At 48.0% G+C, this 17410-nt stretch overlaps 6 protein-coding genes across 6 annotated transcripts; 2 read left to right on the top strand and 4 right to left on the bottom strand.

Moving 5' to 3' along the window:
• Positions 1–692: 692 nt before the first annotated feature.
• On the bottom strand, positions 693–1642 carry LOC136361743 (histone H2A type 2-C). Its single transcript, XM_066319874.1, has one exon. It carries the CDS (start codon positions 1117–1119, stop codon positions 730–732), a length of 390 nt encoding a protein of 129 aa, XP_066175971.1. The 5' UTR covers positions 1120–1642; the 3' UTR covers positions 693–729.
• A 251-nt stretch (positions 1643–1893) lies between these two features.
• LOC136360943 (histone H3) lies at positions 1894–2630 on the bottom strand. Its single transcript, XM_066318534.1, has one exon. It carries the CDS (start codon positions 2399–2401, stop codon positions 1991–1993), a length of 411 nt encoding a protein of 136 aa, XP_066174631.1. The 5' UTR covers positions 2402–2630; the 3' UTR covers positions 1894–1990.
• Positions 2631–3612: 982 nt separating this feature from the next.
• LOC136361741 (histone H2A type 2-C) lies at positions 3613–4109 on the top strand. The gene has a single exon (XM_066319872.1). The coding sequence runs from the start codon at positions 3683–3685 to the stop codon at positions 4070–4072; it is 390 nt and encodes a 129-aa protein (XP_066175969.1). The 5' UTR covers positions 3613–3682; the 3' UTR covers positions 4073–4109.
• A 797-nt stretch (positions 4110–4906) lies between these two features.
• On the bottom strand, positions 4907–5299 carry LOC136360942 (histone H4). The gene has a single exon (XM_066318533.1). The coding sequence runs from the start codon at positions 5251–5253 to the stop codon at positions 4942–4944; it is 312 nt and encodes a 103-aa protein (XP_066174630.1). The 5' UTR covers positions 5254–5299; the 3' UTR covers positions 4907–4941.
• A 9969-nt stretch (positions 5300–15268) lies between these two features.
• Positions 15269–16817, top strand: LOC136361759 (histone H1.01). Its single transcript, XM_066319899.1, has one exon. It carries the CDS (start codon positions 15294–15296, stop codon positions 15951–15953), a length of 660 nt encoding a protein of 219 aa, XP_066175996.1. The 5' UTR covers positions 15269–15293; the 3' UTR covers positions 15954–16817.
• Positions 16801–17364, bottom strand: LOC136361761 (histone H2A-IV). Its single transcript, XM_066319902.1, has one exon. It carries the CDS (start codon positions 17317–17319, stop codon positions 16930–16932), a length of 390 nt encoding a protein of 129 aa, XP_066175999.1. The 5' UTR covers positions 17320–17364; the 3' UTR covers positions 16801–16929.
• Between the last annotated feature and the right edge of the window lie 46 nt (positions 17365–17410).

The raw sequence follows: 17410 nt of genomic DNA, 5'->3' as shown, positions 1-17410 counted from the left end.
CTTCCTTTTCACATCGCTGCAGTGTATCGCTGCTGTTACGCTTCGGGTAACGGGGTTGGCTTCTATTCTTCAGCGTCCTTTTGGAGAGAGCCGCAACAAAATCCACACAGGTCAAAGAGTAAATTGCCGTTCCCTGTGACAGTTTAGGGAAACCGCGATTATGCTTAAATTTTCCACGTCATAACCGCTCCATTTATTTCCTTCTTATTCCCGCCCGTGCCCGAGAGGGAACTGGAGAACCAAGTGCAGGGAGGACCTACAAGTGATGCTGTGCAGAAGGCTCCTGGTTCTTACGGGCGGCGCTGGCGGCCGCGGTAGCGCAGGCCCGTGGCCGCGGAGGGTTCAGCGCCCGCGCCGTTTCCAAAAAGCCCGCGCAGGGCACGCTTGGCTCCGCGACATTCCGCCTTCCCCTCCTCCCGCGATTGTCTCTGCACAGCGGCTCCCTGCGCGCCGGGAGCGGGAGTTCTCCGTCCGATCCCGGCCCTCGATGAGAACGCGGTCCGGCAGAACAAGGCCCAGGCTGCTCACAGGAAACACACGCCGAAACACACGCATTCATACACAAACACAAGCGCCCTCGCCTTCCCTCCCGTCCCCCTTCTCTTTCCCCCTTCTCCCTCCGTCGGCACAGCCCGCGCAAAGTTTCAAGCTCTTTCTCGATTCTTTGGGTGGCTCTGAAAAGAGCCTTTGGGTTTCGCTTCTGGGCTCGGGACGCTTTCTCCGCCGGATCTATTTGCTCTTGGCTTTGTGGCTCTCAGTCTTCTTGGGCAGCAGCACGGCCTGGATGTTGGGCAGCACGCCGCCCTGCGCGATCGTCACCTTGCCCAGCAGCTTGTTGAGCTCCTCGTCGTTGCGGATGGCGAGCTGCAGGTGGCGGGGGATGATGCGCGTCTTCTTGTTGTCGCGGGCCGCGTTGCCCGCCAGCTCCAGGATCTCGGCCGTCAGGTACTCCAGCACGGCCGCCAGGTACACCGGGGCGCCGGCGCCCACGCGCTCCGCGTAGTTGCCCTTGCGCAGCAGCCGGTGCACGCGGCCCACGGGGAACTGCAGCCCGGCCCGCGACGAGCGCGACTTGGCCTTGGCGCGCGCCTTCCCGCCCTGCTTCCCGCGCCCGGACATCTTCTCTCGCTCGCTCTGCGAACAAAGGCTCCGCTCACACCGACAAACAGCAACACGTCGCCGAGCCGGGCTCAGCCTTCCGCTTTTATACTCCCTGCTTTCGCGCGGCCGCCGCCTCCTGATTGGCCGAGGCGCCGATCGGGGCTCGCGAGGCCCAATGGCGCAGCGAATCTCACGCCGACCAATCGCGAGGGGCACAGCGCCGAGAGGCTCCGCCCGCGGTCTCCACCCGGCCAATGACGGAACGGAATACGCGGGGCTCGCCTCGAGGCCCCCCCTACCCGGAACCGTCGCTCCCGCCGCCGCCGCCGCCCGGAGCGCCGGGGCCGCGCTGCCCCGTCCCGCACCCTGTTGGCTCTCGCCCGCGCTTTATCATTCTTTTCAAGGTCGGCCGCCTGCACAGCGCGCGTTGGGAGGACCGAGTCGAAAAAATAAAGGGGAAGAGAGACAGGGACACTGCGGCCGCCTCCAGGAGCGGGAAAAGGGGGACAGCTGGAACAAGCCGAGACTGACAAGTCAGTATATTCCCTTTTGTTCCACGGCTAGTATTTTCCCGCCAGAATTCGCCTGATTGTAATACCGTTTCGATCCTTCTGTCAAGTTTAGCAACTGTGACACAGTTCTCAGACTCGGAAAAACACAACCATTTTTAGGGCATATTCAGTAAAAGTAGATAAATTTCAACACTCTCAATGCGATCTTAGAATACACATATATATATATATATATACTGCCAGGTTTGTAACCATTTTAGACTTAACACAAATATTGCAGTGTTACAGCTTCTTTTATTGCGCATGTGGTGGCTCTTAAAAGAGCCTTTAGGGTGGTTGAAATAATTTTTAAACAGATGGTTATGGTCTTTCAAGGTTTATGCACGTTCGCCGCGGATGCGCCGCGCCAGCTGGATGTCCTTGGGCATGATGGTGACGCGCTTGGCGTGGATGGCGCACAGGTTGGTGTCCTCGAAGAGCCCCACCAGGTAGGCCTCGCTGGCCTCCTGCAGCGCCATGACGGCCGAGCTCTGGAAGCGCAGGTCGGTCTTGAAGTCCTGCGCGATCTCGCGCACCAGGCGCTGGAAGGGCAGCTTGCGGATCAGCAGCTCCGTGGACTTCTGGTAGCGCCGGATCTCGCGCAGCGCCACCGTGCCGGGCCGGTAGCGGTGCGGCTTCTTGACGCCGCCCGTGGCCGGCGCGCTCTTGCGGGCAGCCTTGGTGGCCAGCTGCTTGCGGGGCGCCTTCCCGCCCGTCGACTTACGCGCCGTCTGCTTCGTGCGCGCCATGGCTCCGAGTGCAAACAGTCAGCAACCGAATACGTACACAGTACTACTTTGCCGGTTTTCGGGCAGTATTTATAGCACTAGTGCCGTCTCTGATAGGCAGGCGGGTAAGTGCTGCGTTTCATTGGTGGATTCAAATTTTAAAGTTCCCGCCTCCGGCAAATACCGCCTCCCCTTTTCAGCCCTTGTTCTTACTGCGCACTATTTTTTTTAAAAAGCCGTTGCGAGACCACTAAGGCTCAATATTGTTACTAACTGAAAAATTCTAACCTGAGTAATTAATTATAGAAAGTTTAAAAGTACTTTTTACTTTATGTAAACATTTAATTTCATCTTTCTTATTAAGTTACTTCATCCCTCAAATTGGAAATTTGTACTTTTGTTTTAGTGGATATATTTGTGCAGGGCTAACCAAGACAAAAATTCCCTGGAGAGTATTTGTATTTTTATCTAATCATCATAAACTGTCACATAAATATGCAAAATATAGGAGGGAAAATTAGTACTGGAAAATCTCTACCTAAAAGAAAAAAAAATAAAGACGTATATAAAATAATATCATTTTTTCACGGGAATTTAAAACATTCAGAGCTTTTAAGTTCTCTATGATGATACATTTATAGGGAAACGTTTTTGAGCAGTTGTAAAACAAGGGGAGATGGCTAGGACTCAAGGTTTGTAATTGACGATTTAGATGCATTTTGGGTTTTAAATGGAGGGCCTCTGTTAAAAGAAGAAGCTGCTAAAAATAGGGGAGGGCGTTGCTCCCTTGTCAGTCTCGGCTTGTTCCAGCTGTCCCCCTTTTCCCGCTCCTGGAGGCGGCCGCAGTGTCCCTGTCTCTCTTCCCCTTTATTTTTTCGACTCGGTCCTCCCAACGCGCGCTGTGCAGGCGGCCGACCTTGAAAAGAATGATAAAGCGCGGGCGAGAGCCAACAGGGTGCGGGACGGGGCAGCGCGGCCCCGGCGCTCCGGGCGGCGGCGGCGGCGGGAGCGACGGTTCCGGGTAGGGGGGGCCTCGAGGCGAGCCCCGCGTATTCCGTTCCGTCATTGGCCGGGTGGAGACCGCGGGCGGAGCCTCTCGGCGCTGTGCCCCTCGCGATTGGTCGGCGTGAGATTCGCTGCGCCATTGGGCCTCGCGAGCCCCGATCGGCGCCTCGGCCAATCAGGAGGCGGCGGCCGCGCGAAAGCAGGGAGTATAAAAGCGGAAGGCTGAGCCCGGCTCGGCGACGCGTTGCTGTTTGTCGGTGTGAGCGGAGCCTTTGTTCGCAGAGCGAGCGAGAGAAGATGTCCGGGCGCGGGAAGCAGGGCGGGAAGGCGCGCGCCAAGGCCAAGTCGCGCTCGTCGCGGGCCGGGCTGCAGTTCCCCGTGGGCCGCGTGCACCGGCTGCTGCGCAAGGGCAACTACGCGGAGCGCGTGGGCGCCGGCGCCCCGGTGTACCTGGCGGCCGTGCTGGAGTACCTGACGGCCGAGATCCTGGAGCTGGCGGGCAACGCGGCCCGCGACAACAAGAAGACGCGCATCATCCCCCGCCACCTGCAGCTCGCCATCCGCAACGACGAGGAGCTCAACAAGCTGCTGGGCAAGGTGACGATCGCGCAGGGCGGCGTGCTGCCCAACATCCAGGCCGTGCTGCTGCCCAAGAAGACTGAGAGCCACAAAGCCAAGAGCAAATAGATCCGGCGGAGAAAGCGTCCCGAGCCCAGAAGCGAAACCCAAAGGCTCTTTTCAGAGCCACCCAAAGGGTCGAGAAAGAGCTTGAAACTTTGCGCGGGCTGTGCCGACGGAGGGAGAAGGGGGAAAAAGAAGGGGGAGGGGAGGGAAGGCGAGGGCGCTTGTGTTTGTGTATGGATGCGTGTGTGTTTCGGCGTGTGTTTGCTGTGAGCAGCCTGGGTCTTGTTCTGCCGGACCGCGTTCTCATCGAGGGCCTGGATCGGACGGAGAACTCCCGCTCCCGGCGCGCAGGGAGCCGCTGTGCAGAGACAATCGCGGGAGGAGGGGAAGGCGGAATGTCGCGGAGCCAAGCGTGCCCTGCGCGGGCTTTTTGGAAACGGCGCGGGCGCTGAACCCTCCGCGGCCACGGGCCTGCGCTACCGCGGCCGCCAGCGCCGCCCGTAAGAACCAGGAGCCTTCTGCACAGCATCACTTGTAGGTCCTCCCTGCACTTGGTTCTCCAGTTCCCTCTCGGGCACGGGCGGGAATAAGAAGGAAATAATGGAGCGGTTATGACGTGGAAAATTTAAGCATAATCGCGGTTTCCCTAAACTGTCACAGGGAACGGCAATTTACTCTTTGACCTGTGTGGATTTTGTTGCGGCTCTCTCCAAAAGGACGCTGAAGAATAGAAGCCAACCCCGTTACCCGAAGCGTAACAGCAGCGATACACTGCAGCGATGTGAAAAGGAAGGAATGGAAAAACAAACATCCCAACAAACAAGTACTAATACAGCAATACAGCTCTTTTAAAAGGAAGTGGGCGGCTCTGAAAAGAGCCTTTGGGTTTTTTGTCACGGTGCTCCAACAGGAGCGGCAGAAGCGGCAGGGCTTTAGCCGCCGAAGCCGTAGAGGGTGCGGCCCTGGCGCTTGAGAGCGTAGACCACGTCCATGGCCGTGACCGTCTTCCTCTTGGCGTGCTCCGTGTAGGTGACGGCGTCGCGGATCACGTTCTCCAGGAACACCTTCAGCACGCCGCGCGTCTCCTCGTAGATGAGCCCCGAGATGCGCTTGACGCCGCCGCGCCGAGCCAGGCGGCGGATGGCCGGCTTGGTGATGCCCTGGATGTTGTCGCGCAGCACCTTGCGGTGGCGCTTGGCGCCGCCCTTGCCGAGCCCCTTGCCGCCCTTGCCCCGGCCGGACATGCTGCACCTCCTGAGACCCGCGACTGCTGCGATAAAATCACAAAAAAACCCGGGCACTGCTGCTGCTGCTAGCGCTCTGAGGCGGCCCCGCCCGCGGCTTGGTGTTTATGCGGTGTGGTCGGACCTGGTTGGGAGCAGGGGCGGCTCGGTGGGCGGGGCCGGGCTCCCTCCTCCCGCCCTGCCGCCGCTGGCGGCACCGCCCCGGGCCCGGCCGCCTCCTCCGCGCCTCCCCCGGACCGCTGCTCCCGGCTCCTTCCCCTCCTGCTGTAGTGGCAAGACCCCAGAAAAACCTTTTTTTTTTTTTTTTTTTTTTTTTTTTTTTTTTTTTTTTTTTTTCTGAAGGGCGACAGTGTCGCTGCGCAGGGACTCGGCGGTCTTTCTGCCGTCGCGCACGGTTGTTATGGCCGCGGTGAGCGGATCTTTTCACTTTCGAGCTTGCTTTCAGGTATTCGGTATACTGAGAACCTTCTGACAAACGTGAGAACTCTTCGGTGAGTTTCACGACCTTAGGGTAGTATTTGTCTTAGATAGCATGAAGCATGAGGAAAATCATGCCTAAGTGTCCACCTTACACCAGAAAGAAACTTTTTCTTTTTTTCTCAAAGCTGGCTACTTCTGTCTCTCAGAGTATTTCAGGACTTTTTCAGCAATGAACTGAAGACCTTTTATTTTCTATCGTAATTTCTCCAGTGTTTACCTCCCATTACTCCTTTATTTTCTGTCTATAGTGTTTGCTTCACATTAAATTTCGGACATCCTAGTGATATACAAAAAGCATCATATTTCCATTAGGTAATTACTTCTAACTGGATTTAAATGATTAACATATGTCAAATGCACAAGAAAAATGGCTGAGCCAGCTGTGTTCATGTGTACACCCACGTTTTCAAAAGCTTTACACAATTCTGAGTGGATACTGTTTGTTTCATGTAATATGTTTGGGTTTTTTTCACAAGAGTATGTTGCAAGTGGTGACATTTCTCTTTGTTATTTCGGTATAACTTCATGGCTCTGAAAATCAGTCCTTATGACTTTTCAATTAATGCCTCATTTCTGTTAGCTTGCCTGCAGTCCTACATTAGTAGTTCAAAACCCACGGGGTCTATGAAATTAATGAAATTCCAATATGGAGAAATTGCCCGTGCTCATCATGGGCAAATATACTAATTATTACTCACACAGAGACAGAGGAAAGTCCTTGAAGGTGAAGAGCTGAGAAAGATCTCTATGAACCCTGGTAACCCTTTTTCTCATTGACTCTGGCTTTTTGTTTTGGTTTGGGGTTTTTTGTTGTTGTTGTTGTTTTTTGTTGTTGTTGGGGTTTTTTTCTGCCTTAGTCACAGTGACTCCAGCAGGGTAAGTCTGAAAAAAAATGATGGGGTCTAAAAATATTATGGTTAAGAAATTGTTTCAAAGCATCTTTCAGCTCAGATATTTCATATAAGAATGCAGAAGCCTGGCCCTGAAGACCTTTGATTCCTTCTTCTCTCTTCTTTAATATGACTAGCCATCCCCTCTGTTTTGTATGTTCCCTTCATCTCTGCAGCTACAGGGAAGGGTATCCAGGTCACTCTCTTTGCTGCTGGGCATTTTGTTCCATTTCATGCATGTTTTCCAGCAACATTTTTATAACACAGCCCACACTGAGGACAGCTAACCATGTATTAATGGAATTCTCCACTAGGACTATTCTCCACTGAAGGGATACAGTCCATTTAGCACACGTCCATCACTCATTTATCCAGCTACCACTCCCATTCACCTCTTCCTCAGCCTTTTGATTGGTCATGTTAAAGTGATCCCAAAACATGAAAAATGTTTTGTCTAGAAAAAGCAACTGCTATACACAAAGAAGAAAAATCCATTTGAGGACCCTTAATTCATCCCTGTCCTAAGGCCCCTCTGACTCATTGAGTCTCTGGCCTACAGAGAACTAAAATCTAAAGGACCACTTTGATGAGATTATCAGGTAACATTCTTACGTTTTTTATTTACCAGCCTCTGTCAGAGTTGGGATATTGGTCCAGAAAGAAGTTTCCTTTAATTATTCCTTTCTTTAAGTGTTGTAATTATGTCTCCATCATGCAATTCAAAGAGAGCAGAATCTCAAGGCTGTCTTGCTCATAACACCCATTCATTTCTTCCCCACTCTGGATCCCTGTTGATATTACTAACTTAAGGAACAAGTTCCACTACCGTACTGTGTATTCTTCTGACTTCTCCCAGACTTATAGCTTTTGTGTTCCCAATACTAACCTCATAGAGCTTTTGTGCCCCTCAGGTTTGAAAGGACCATAACTAGATGAACCTGCTGCCCAAGGAGAAGGTGAAAAAAAACCAACCCCAAAAGGCTCAAAAAAAACAACAAACTAAAGCTAAGACCATTCACCATGTAGGGACAATAAAGGACACGTGGTTAAATTAAAATAAATATCAAAACTCAAACAGACTTAAAGATTAAGAACCCATTTTTTTCATTAGTGTCAAGTGCAAACAAAAATTCCTGCCTTCATCCACTGATGTGGCTGACAGTGATAATGCTTGGAAGCCTTCCTGTGTACTCAAGCATGCCAAGGCCTGTTTTCTTCTAATTAATAAAAAAAGAACAAATTAAAAATTTTCCTCCATTTAGGTTTTGTTTCTATTTCTTTTCTTTCTTCCCTCCTTTTTTTTTTTTTAATCCTAAGAATATTTTTATTAAAAAAATAAAAAACATGCCTTAGATTTGGACAATTAACATTAGAATTACTCAAATGTTCACCTAATTGATCATCAGATCCTTTTTTCAACAACTTTGAGTAATTTGAGTAATTTCACCTGTTAAGTTTCCTTGTACATGACTCACCGCAGTTTGAGCAAAGCCAAAACCCAGCAGGTTTCTCTTTACTCACCAAGGTGTTTGTCTGCAGTTCCCTGCTCAGTGCTGGGCTCCTGTGTTAGTCTTGTTAACAACTAACCTCAAACAACATACAAAAGTTCAAGTTTGTTACTCTGTTCCCTATTTCCAAACCAAATCAACAAAATCTTGATGGCATTTTCAGTTCTGAAGCACAAAATACATATATATATATATATATATAAACTGTGCCAGAAAGAACAAGGTTTAGTTTAAATACACTCACTGTGTAAGCCAATATTTTTTGGGGACCAAGACAATCTGCAGACAAAATAGATGAACTGTATTCTCCCAAAATATGTCCAAAGTGTATATGTATATATAGTCTCATGAGCCTCTGAAGCCAGATTCCTGACTCCCTAACCTCCCTAACTGTAGGACAGCAGAAGTGACAAGTTGCTGACCTCATTAGTATATTGGGGGGAAATCAGGGCACCAACGAAATCTGGACAACATCCTGACCTGAGATACTTCTACTCTGGCACCAGCTAAGCGACTGCACGGCTGTGAAGCATGTACTGTAAAAACATGAACTGCATCACAATACTAACACAGTGAGCAACTCTCCAAAACCTTTTTGTTCCCTTCTATGGAAAAACAGTCTGTACAGCGAGCTTTGAAATGCTAACTTGCAATTCTCCTGCTCTAGAAAGATGACTGTTGTGTTTTGGTTTGCTTAATTTGTTACCTGAGAGAGAGCATTTCTTGGGAGAAAAAGGCAAAAGCAGGCTCAGCTTAGAAGCAGAAACAGATAGATTTTATTAACATACACCAAGAGGAGAAAACAAGAAAAAAAACCCAGCCCAACAAAAAAATAATTTCTAAAACCAAATCTCTCTCCTGCTACAAACTATCCATTTTCTACAAACAATGTAAAGAGGCAAAACTCAGAATTCTAGGTCAGTATCACTTATAAAATAGTCTTTAATTCAGTCCTTGAGAGAGAAGTCACTCCTGTGGTTTGGTAACTTTTACCAAAAGCAGCCCACCCAGAAAATCTGCATTTGTGGACCTTCCCATATCATGTAGTCTTTCCCATGACTTCCTATGGGCCATGGACTTCACAAATTGGAATGGTACCTTTTAAAAATGAGCTGTTAAAAAAAAAAAAAAAAAAAAAAAAAAAGTATCTTTTTCAACCCAAGGAAGAGAGATAATCTTCTGACTTCTTCATTGGCAGAGGGCTTCTCATCTCTCTCTGTTCAACTTCTCATGGTGGCACAAAAAAAATTCACTCAGCTAATCATAGATAGCTTTGCTCAAATCCACAAATCATCTCCTCAATTTATATTGTCCACAATTTAAAAGGATGTCTTGTTACCATAACCCAGATATTTTTCAGCCTCGAACCAAGGCAATGTGTCATCTCCACCACTTAAAAAGTCCCTCTTCCTTTACTGACTTTGAAATTTCGATATTGCCCCTTTACGTGTCTCCAATTCGGCCTTTTCTCTCAGCTCTGAGAAGGGCTAAAGTCTTGATCTGTGCCAGGAAAGGGCTAAAACCTGCCGAGGCTGGGTGCCATTCTCAGTGCCTGTGAGGGCAAAAAATGAGCTGCCTGCCAACCCAAATGTACCTGGAAGTGGGTCACATCAGTGTCTGGGGTGTCAGGGAGACGGCAGAGCGCAGACCAGCTACACACGACGGATCCAAGGCCACTTCTGTTCCCCCACAGGTTTAAAACACGTTTCTACCTGGAATGGGAAGTGACATTTAGATTCATCACATTGCTCCCTCGTTAAGATAGGGTTAAGAATTTCTGTGTCCACAAAGCTGGGGAATAGAACCTCAGCTCCACTGCAACCAGGATGTTGCTTTCATGCTATTGTTTCAACCAAATCAAATATGATTTTGCCTGGGTAATCGGGGGCAAGGGAAAATTAGGATGATTTGTACTTAGACCTATGTATCTTAGAAATAAAGCTATCCTTTACTAGGTCGGGTGAAACTGTAGCTAATCATCATAAGATAGATGATATAATTGTAACGATTGTTGGTAGCTGAATATGGTTATTACCTTAAACCAGAATTGTGAGAATCATAAGGGAAGATGTTTACCAAAACTCATACAATAAAACAGTGGGAGTTAAATGATTAACATAGAGTTGTGTCACGAAGGGGTATAATATTTGTTGGAGTTGGATTTGGGTCTGTACCCCGACTCCCAGAGCTCTCAATAAAGCACCGCACGTGATCATTGATGGATTATGTTTTCCTCGCTAACACCCTCCCGCAGCCCAGAAGTCACAGAGAGGACAGTGACAAGCAGAGAAGTGTGGAGGGCAGAAAACACCCAAAAGTGCTGCAGTGTTGCAGGGAGGATGACTGAGCTTCTCAGCATCCCTCCATGGGAGCTGCTTACCAGTCTGAGCAGCGCAGGATTGTGTGCTGATGGAGAGGATGCTGTGAAAAGACAGCAGGGTGTCACCCTTCCTGGTGGATTTTGCTACTAAATGCAGGTCAGAGCAAGGCAATCTAAATTCAGGAGACAGTTTCCTCGGGCAGCCACAGCTGATGCAGCTTCTGTTAATATAGTTCACCTTTCAGGGACAGTTTGCCTGAGCACCTGAGGTGTCTTCAATCTCCCATTGATGATGACATTCAAACCATGCCACACAATTTTTCAAGTGGCTTGGATTAGTTTTGGAAGACCTAATTACTCCTAGGTACAGATAATTCTTTCCTTTGATATCGGACTAAGGACCTTGTCATTGTTTGTGAACAAAAGTAAAAATGCATTGAGCTAATAAACATACACAAAGATTAAAGAACAAAGTCCATATGATTTTCCATCATTAGATGGTCTTAGAAAGGTTTTGGCTCCCTGCAGTTTTGCTGACTTCTGTGGGGTTTTTTTTTGTTTGGTTTGGTTTTTTTGGTTTTTTTGGTTTTTTGGGGGTTTTTTGGGGGTTTTTTTTGGTTTTTTTTTGGGGGGGGGAGGTGTGGGGCTCTTTGGTTGGTTAGTTGGTTGGTTGGGTGGTTTTTTTTTGTTTGTTTTGTTTTTGGTTTTTTGGGTTTTTTTTTTTTTTTTTTTTTTTTTTTTTGGGTTGGGGGGGTTAGGGGGTTATTTTGTGTTAGATTGTTTTGTTTTTTGGTTTGGTTTGGTTTGGTTTGGTTTTTTTTGGTTTGTTTCGGGTTTTTTTGCTTTCCCAGGAAGTATTTCTTTCCCAGTGCGTCCTAACTATGGACATATCCAGGTTTCAGCCCATATATATTAAATTCCCAAATTACATGGCACAGCAATGAAGAAGGGAGGACACAACAGGTGCCCCAACCCTTAACCAAGGGTACAGGGAGGAGTGTACAACATTCCAGAAAGCTGAGTCTGTGGGGACAATCATCTCTTGCCCTACCCTATTTGTTCTGCTCCTTATAGATGTTCACTCATACCCTGGATTTAAAAGGCCTTATGTGACCTCAGGATACTTAGGAGCTTTCACAGCAGTAGCAGCAGACACATGAGTAATACGGAGGCAGAGGCTTGTCTTGCTGAGCCACAACAAGTTTGAAGTTTGGTAGATCTCACTTTAAAATTCCTTAGCTAAGTGGGAAAAGTTGCTAAACTGTGCTGGCTGGTTGGATCACACAAGTGTTATTACATTTGAAACTCAGATGAAAGATGATGTCAGTGAGGGCAAGCAAGGCATGGGTGTAACACTGTAATAAGAGTGTAATCACAGTTGCAGGGAGCATTTACACCTCTTCCCTGTAGAACGTGTCTGTGGGAAGACAGTACATAATGTCAAGGCCTTCGCCTAAATCTCTCTGGAAAACTGCATCTGCAGCAAGGAAAGGGCTGCTGTGGCCAAGCAGAGCAGCTGTGCTTCTTTCAGCTGCCTAAAAACGACCACAGCACTCAGCTGCAGCAGCCAGAGCACACGGTTGTGTGGCTGCCTCCCATGCTAATGCCTCCTAATAAAATTGCTTGGGAGCAGCTCCTGTGCTACATCCACTAGATGCAGCCATGCCTAAATATAACCCACAGCTTATTTTCTTAGGAACAAGTATTGGCAGGTCCTAAACTGCAGATGGGAACGTTTGATAGCTCCCAGGTGTAGTGCCAGCCCTTGGATGTTCTTCCTGCGTCTCCTTGCTTCTGCCAGGAGGTCTTAATGGCAACTGCAAAAGTTCAACAGATTTGGGTATCTGAAGGAAAGCAACTCACAGAGAGGGCTCAGATGGCAGGTTTAAGATAGTGTGGCCTCCTGGGGTGCCCACAAGGTCAGAAGGATTGGAGTCATTCATATGAAGTAGACCTCAGAGCGGTGCCTTCTCCAGAAGTATTTCTGGAGATCTTGATATTACTTTCCTCCTCTTACTGAATAATGAATTCTACCTCCTTCTAGTCTCACTGGGAAAACCAAGCTGTATGTAACAGTCTACATGGTGTCTTCTCAATGATATTTTTTTCACAATATCCTGTATCTAAAACAGGATTATATCCCTTCTTCATTTGCTCAGCTGGAGGTAAAACTCACACTTCTGCCTTTTAGGTAATCTTTCACCACATTTTTTTCTCTGCCTGAGTACATATGTTCTGACTGCAGAGCAGCTCTTTTAAAAATTGCCCTAAACATCCTAACTTTACAAAATATTATTCCTGCATGTATTTCTTTCATATGAAGAATATGTGTTCCAAACAGCAATTCTACATCAGTAAAGTTGGTAAAATCTCTTTGTTGCAAAACCATTAAATATATATATATATATATATATTATTTTTTTTCTCTGCCATGAAATTTCTGAAGCTACTTCAGATTAAGTTACTACATTGTAACTGGAGACCAGAAGCTGACGCATATATACTCAGGAGTAGTCCTTTTGGGAAATGGGGAAAGGGTAGCAACTCCTGAGAGAAAAGCCAGGAAGAAAACTGAGGCAGTGACCATTTTACCCACCTCAATTTTGCCACCAATAAATTTGAATGAATCTGTGAAGCCACAAGTGAGAGCTGGGATATTTACAATTTCTTCAGTGAGGATTACTAAAGTAAATGTGTTCAAAATAACAGGAATAAACAAAAAAAATTTTTTCATTTTGCTGACATGTCACTCGCAGTCTATGCTTTTCCTCTGTCTATATGCAATAAAGCCTCTTGAGAACTGCTAAATTCCATATCATTCCTCCAATTGTTACCTCATTACACTATGCCATGAAATCAATGGAAAGGTTCATTCATAGTGTCACATATACAGGATAAAGGCTTCAAAGTATTTTACTTCCATTTGGCACTTTCTGAAGGTATGTCTGCAATATCCACATCCACTCCATTCAATCCCTGTATCCCTACTTTATGCTACATAATATTGCTAAACAGGACCTTGAAAGTGACAATTTGATTAGCTCCTCTCTCAATTATTTTCCCCTTTAACTCCTACAGAGCTCAGGTGCAGTTTCACTGCAACCATTTTTATGGTATTTTATCAATATGGGGTGGAGGTCACGATTTTTTCTCTTCGTTGCATTTATTCATTATTTCATATTTTCTGCAATGTGGTTTTACAGCAAGCTAAATCTCTCATCTTATATACAATTTGGTATTTATGAAATGGCCATTGTAAATAAAACCATGACACAGAAATAGAATTACATTTCCCTCAAACTATCTACTGATACACTCTGAATTTGGGATCATTAATATGTACTTAAATATTTCATTCACATCATATGTTACATCAGGTAATGCCAAGTGCTGGCTGAAGTGCAGCCTTTGGGGTTCTTAAACAAATATAAAAGGCAATGGATAATACGCATTTTTTTTTCATAATAAGGCACAGATTAATGAAATATTAATCCAGAGCTCTCCCCTGTTCAGTATATTACACCAGCTTGCACCAAATATCAGTATTGATTGACTCCTTCCTGGTTCTTTAGGAGTGACCTATGGCCTGCCTCTCCCCTTGTTAAAACTCAGGTTATCACAAGGTTTCTGTCATAAAGGTATTTCCTTACTTCGGTGATCACTGTAAAAAGCACAAGAAATAATTAGGTGGGTTTAATTGAGAGTGAGAAGAGGATTCAGAATTCAGAGGCTTTAGCTAAACCTTTGTGTAACCATATTCTGTGAGACACATTAAAAAAAAAAATCCAAACGGTAATATGATTTCAACTTCTACCACTTTTAAAGAAAATATAAACAAGGTAATATTCTTTGGGAATGAAGAGCATGATTACTACATTGCAAGGCTAGTCCTTGCAAATCTGAAATTACCAGAGACAAAGATAATTTCCATAAACAACAGAAGTTTTGCAGATTGCTTTCTTTTACAAAACTGCAGTTCGTAACGTCAGGTTTTAAATAAATACATACTTCAAAATGAAATGGAACGTGATAAGCAAATAGCTTGATTTACTTGATAATCGGTTGAAAATTTTGTATGGAAAACAAAAAGAAAGGACCCCACGTAGGGCAGCAGAGTAACTTTGCCTCCCTTGTACTGAAATTCCAGGAAGACAAAATAAACCAACTGTATGTTCATAAACCTCCACAGAACAACAAAATTGCTTATGTTTCTATAAAAAGTGGAATAGGAGGCTGTACCAGACACTATTTCACTAGACTTTAGCGTTTTAGTAGGTAAAACACATGGTCAAAGGAACCGGTTCTTAATCCATATTCAGACCTGAAAAAGGAGTTTGTGTTACTTCCTCCTCTTCAAAATCAATTTAAACTGTCGAAAAAGCTTCAAATCGTTAGATTTCAACTTTGACCCCAAGAAAACCCTCTAAAGAATAAGACTGAGTTGTTGCTGTAACATTTATGTCAAAAGGAAATTTTTAATTTGCAAGGAAAAACAAAAGTTTCTCCCTTCAGAGGTCTCTCCAGCAGCAGCACACGGGATTTATCGCCTCTCCTTTAACTCAAATCGCGTGTTAGCGGCAGGAAACTCTCCCGAACGCAAGTACCTGCTCTTCTCCCCCCTCACCGGGGAAACCGGGCCATTTGGTGGCAGAAATTCCGAGGAAAACACACTTTTGTTAGTCCAAAGAAACACAAATCGAGCACACCGAAAGGCTCCCCGGCCGTGCGGCGGGGCGGGCTCCGCAACCCACCAATCACGGCGCGGCTCCGCTCTAAAAATACGAGCATCTGACCCGGGCCAGCCCAATTGTGTTCGCCCGCTCCGCTGAGGAAGTCGCCGCGATGTCCGAGACCGCTCCCACCGCCGCCCCCGATGCGCCCGCTCCCGGGGCCAAGGCCGCCGCCAAGAAGCCGAAGAAGGCGGCGAGCGGCGCCAAAGCCCGCAAGCCCGCGGGGCCCAGCGTCACCGAGCTGATCACCAAGGCCGTGTCCGCCTCCAAGGAGCGCAAGGGGCTCTCCCTCGCCGCGCTCAAGAAGGCGCTGGCCGCCGGCGGCTACGATGTGGAGAAGAACAACAGCCGCATCAAGCTGGGGCTCAAAAGCCTCGTCAGCAAGGGCACCCTGGTGCAGACCAAGGGCACCGGCGCCTCCGGCTCTTTCCGTCTCAACAAGAAGCCTGGAGAAGTAAAAGAAAAAGCCCCCAAGAAGAGGACGGCTGCGGCCAAGCCCAAGAAGCCGGCGGCTAAGAAGCCCGCCAGCGCCGCCAAGAAGCCCAAGAAGGCGGCGGCCGTGAAGAAGAGCCCCAAGAAGGCGAAGAAGCCGGCGGCCGCAGCGGCCAAGAAAGCGGCCAAGAGCCCCAAGAAGGCGGCCAAGGCAGGGCGCCCCAAGAAGGCGGCCAAGAGCCCGGCCAAGGCGAAGGCGGTGAAGCCCAAAGCAGCCAAGCCCAAGGCGGCCAAACCCAAAGCGGCCAAGGCAAAGAAGGCGGCGCCGAAAAAGAAGTAAATTGTAGCAGAAGAGTTTTTATTCTACATACTTTGTTATCCAACGGCTCTTTTAAGAGCCACCCACACTTTCCCTAAAGGAGCTGATGCACCGAGGTCGCCCGTAACATGCAGCAAGGGTCCAACAATTCGTAAGTCAAGAGGTCAATTGTGTCGTGTGTTTTTTTTTGTTCCCTAGGATTACCGAAAGAAATACTAAAGAACGCGGCGGCCTTAGGGAACTGTAGACTTCTGTTTTTTCTGCCAGTGATTGCTTTGACTACCGAGAAACAATGTTTTATAATGATTTGATAAAAAATCGTATGTGTGTTTGTTTAAAGATATATTTTGTAACAAAATAATGCAATTGCCAGGAACGCTACTACTGAGCCATGTCTAATCTATTGAATTATTTCTCCTGCAATATCTCCATACATGCCTTTGTTTGACTGGGGGGGGAGGAAGGGAGGGTTTCTTTACTGACACAAAAATAGTGCCGATTTCTCCCAATCCTTTTGTTCCCGATAAGAAAAAGGAGCTTTAAGTATTGAAAAAGCCCGCCCTGCCCAAGGATTGGCCAGCGAAAATCCCGGCCCGCCGCCCTTCCCCCTCCCTTTCCCCAAGCCGATTATGCCTCTTATCTCCGACACTGAATCAGCCACTCGGAGAAGAAAAAGACGAAACAGGGGGGAGGGACAGGAACTCGCAACGAAAGATGTCCCTATGTCCTCCGACCCAAGAACTAAAAGGAAAACATCCCGTACCAGGAAGAACTTGTTTGCAGGACGTTTTGGCAGAACTTTTGTCAGGGAAAATATGGGAAACATTACTACCATATCCTACCTTAAATAAAAAACATATAAAATCGGTTTGAGTAAATACAAAATGGCTTTAGCTCTTCTTTGGATAACTCAGCTCTCTTAGGACCATGTGGGTGGCTCTGAAAAGAGCCTTTGGGGTTTTTTTGCTAAAATTTTGCAGCCTTGGATCTTGGGCGCTCACTTGGCCTTAGCCTTGTGGCTGTCGGTCTTCTTGGGCAGCAGCACGGCCTGGATGTTGGGCAGCACGCCGCCCTGCGCGATCGTCACCTTGCCCAGCAGCTTGTTGAGCTCCTCGTCGTTGCGGATGGCGAGCTGCAGGTGGCGGGGGATGATGCGCGTCTTCTTGTTGTCGCGGGCCGCGTTGCCCGCCAGCTCCAGGATCTCGGCCGTCAGGTACTCCAGCACGGCCGCCAGGTACACCGGGGCGCCGGCGCCCACGCGCTCCGCGTAGTTGCCCTTGCGCAGCAGCCGGTGCACGCGGCCCACGGGGAACTGCAGCCCGGCCCGCGACGAGCGCGACTTGGCCTTGGCGCGCGCCTTCCCGCCCTGCTTCCCGCGCCCGGACATCTTCTCTCGCTCGCTCCCCGCGGACAGGAACCGGCAGCGCAGCAGAGCAGGCACACGGCCCGCCCCGGCTCCGCGCTCGTTTTACTATCTC

The sequence above is a fragment of the Sylvia atricapilla genome, chromosome 5, assembly GCF_009819655.1.
Source record: "Sylvia atricapilla isolate bSylAtr1 chromosome 5, bSylAtr1.pri, whole genome shotgun sequence".
In the NCBI taxonomy this organism is placed as follows: domain Eukaryota; kingdom Metazoa; phylum Chordata; class Aves; order Passeriformes; family Sylviidae; genus Sylvia; species Sylvia atricapilla.
Note: the sequence above shows the minus strand (reverse complement) of the source record. Positions and strands in the feature narration are given on the sequence as shown.

What these genes read in the sequence shown, in the direction of transcription:
- LOC136361743 (XM_066319874.1), bottom strand. Translation starts at nt 1,119, where the DNA reads ATGTCCGGGCGCGGGAAGCAGGGCGGGAAGGCGCGCGCCAAGGCCAAG.
- LOC136360943 (XM_066318534.1), bottom strand. Translation starts at nt 2,401, where the DNA reads ATGGCGCGCACGAAGCAGACGGCGCGTAAGTCGACGGGCGGGAAGGCG.
- LOC136361741 (XM_066319872.1), top strand. Translation starts at nt 3,683, where the DNA reads ATGTCCGGGCGCGGGAAGCAGGGCGGGAAGGCGCGCGCCAAGGCCAAG.
- LOC136360942 (XM_066318533.1), bottom strand. Translation starts at nt 5,253, where the DNA reads ATGTCCGGCCGGGGCAAGGGCGGCAAGGGGCTCGGCAAGGGCGGCGCC.
- LOC136361759 (XM_066319899.1), top strand. Translation starts at nt 15,294, where the DNA reads ATGTCCGAGACCGCTCCCACCGCCGCCCCCGATGCGCCCGCTCCCGGG.
- LOC136361761 (XM_066319902.1), bottom strand. Translation starts at nt 17,319, where the DNA reads ATGTCCGGGCGCGGGAAGCAGGGCGGGAAGGCGCGCGCCAAGGCCAAG.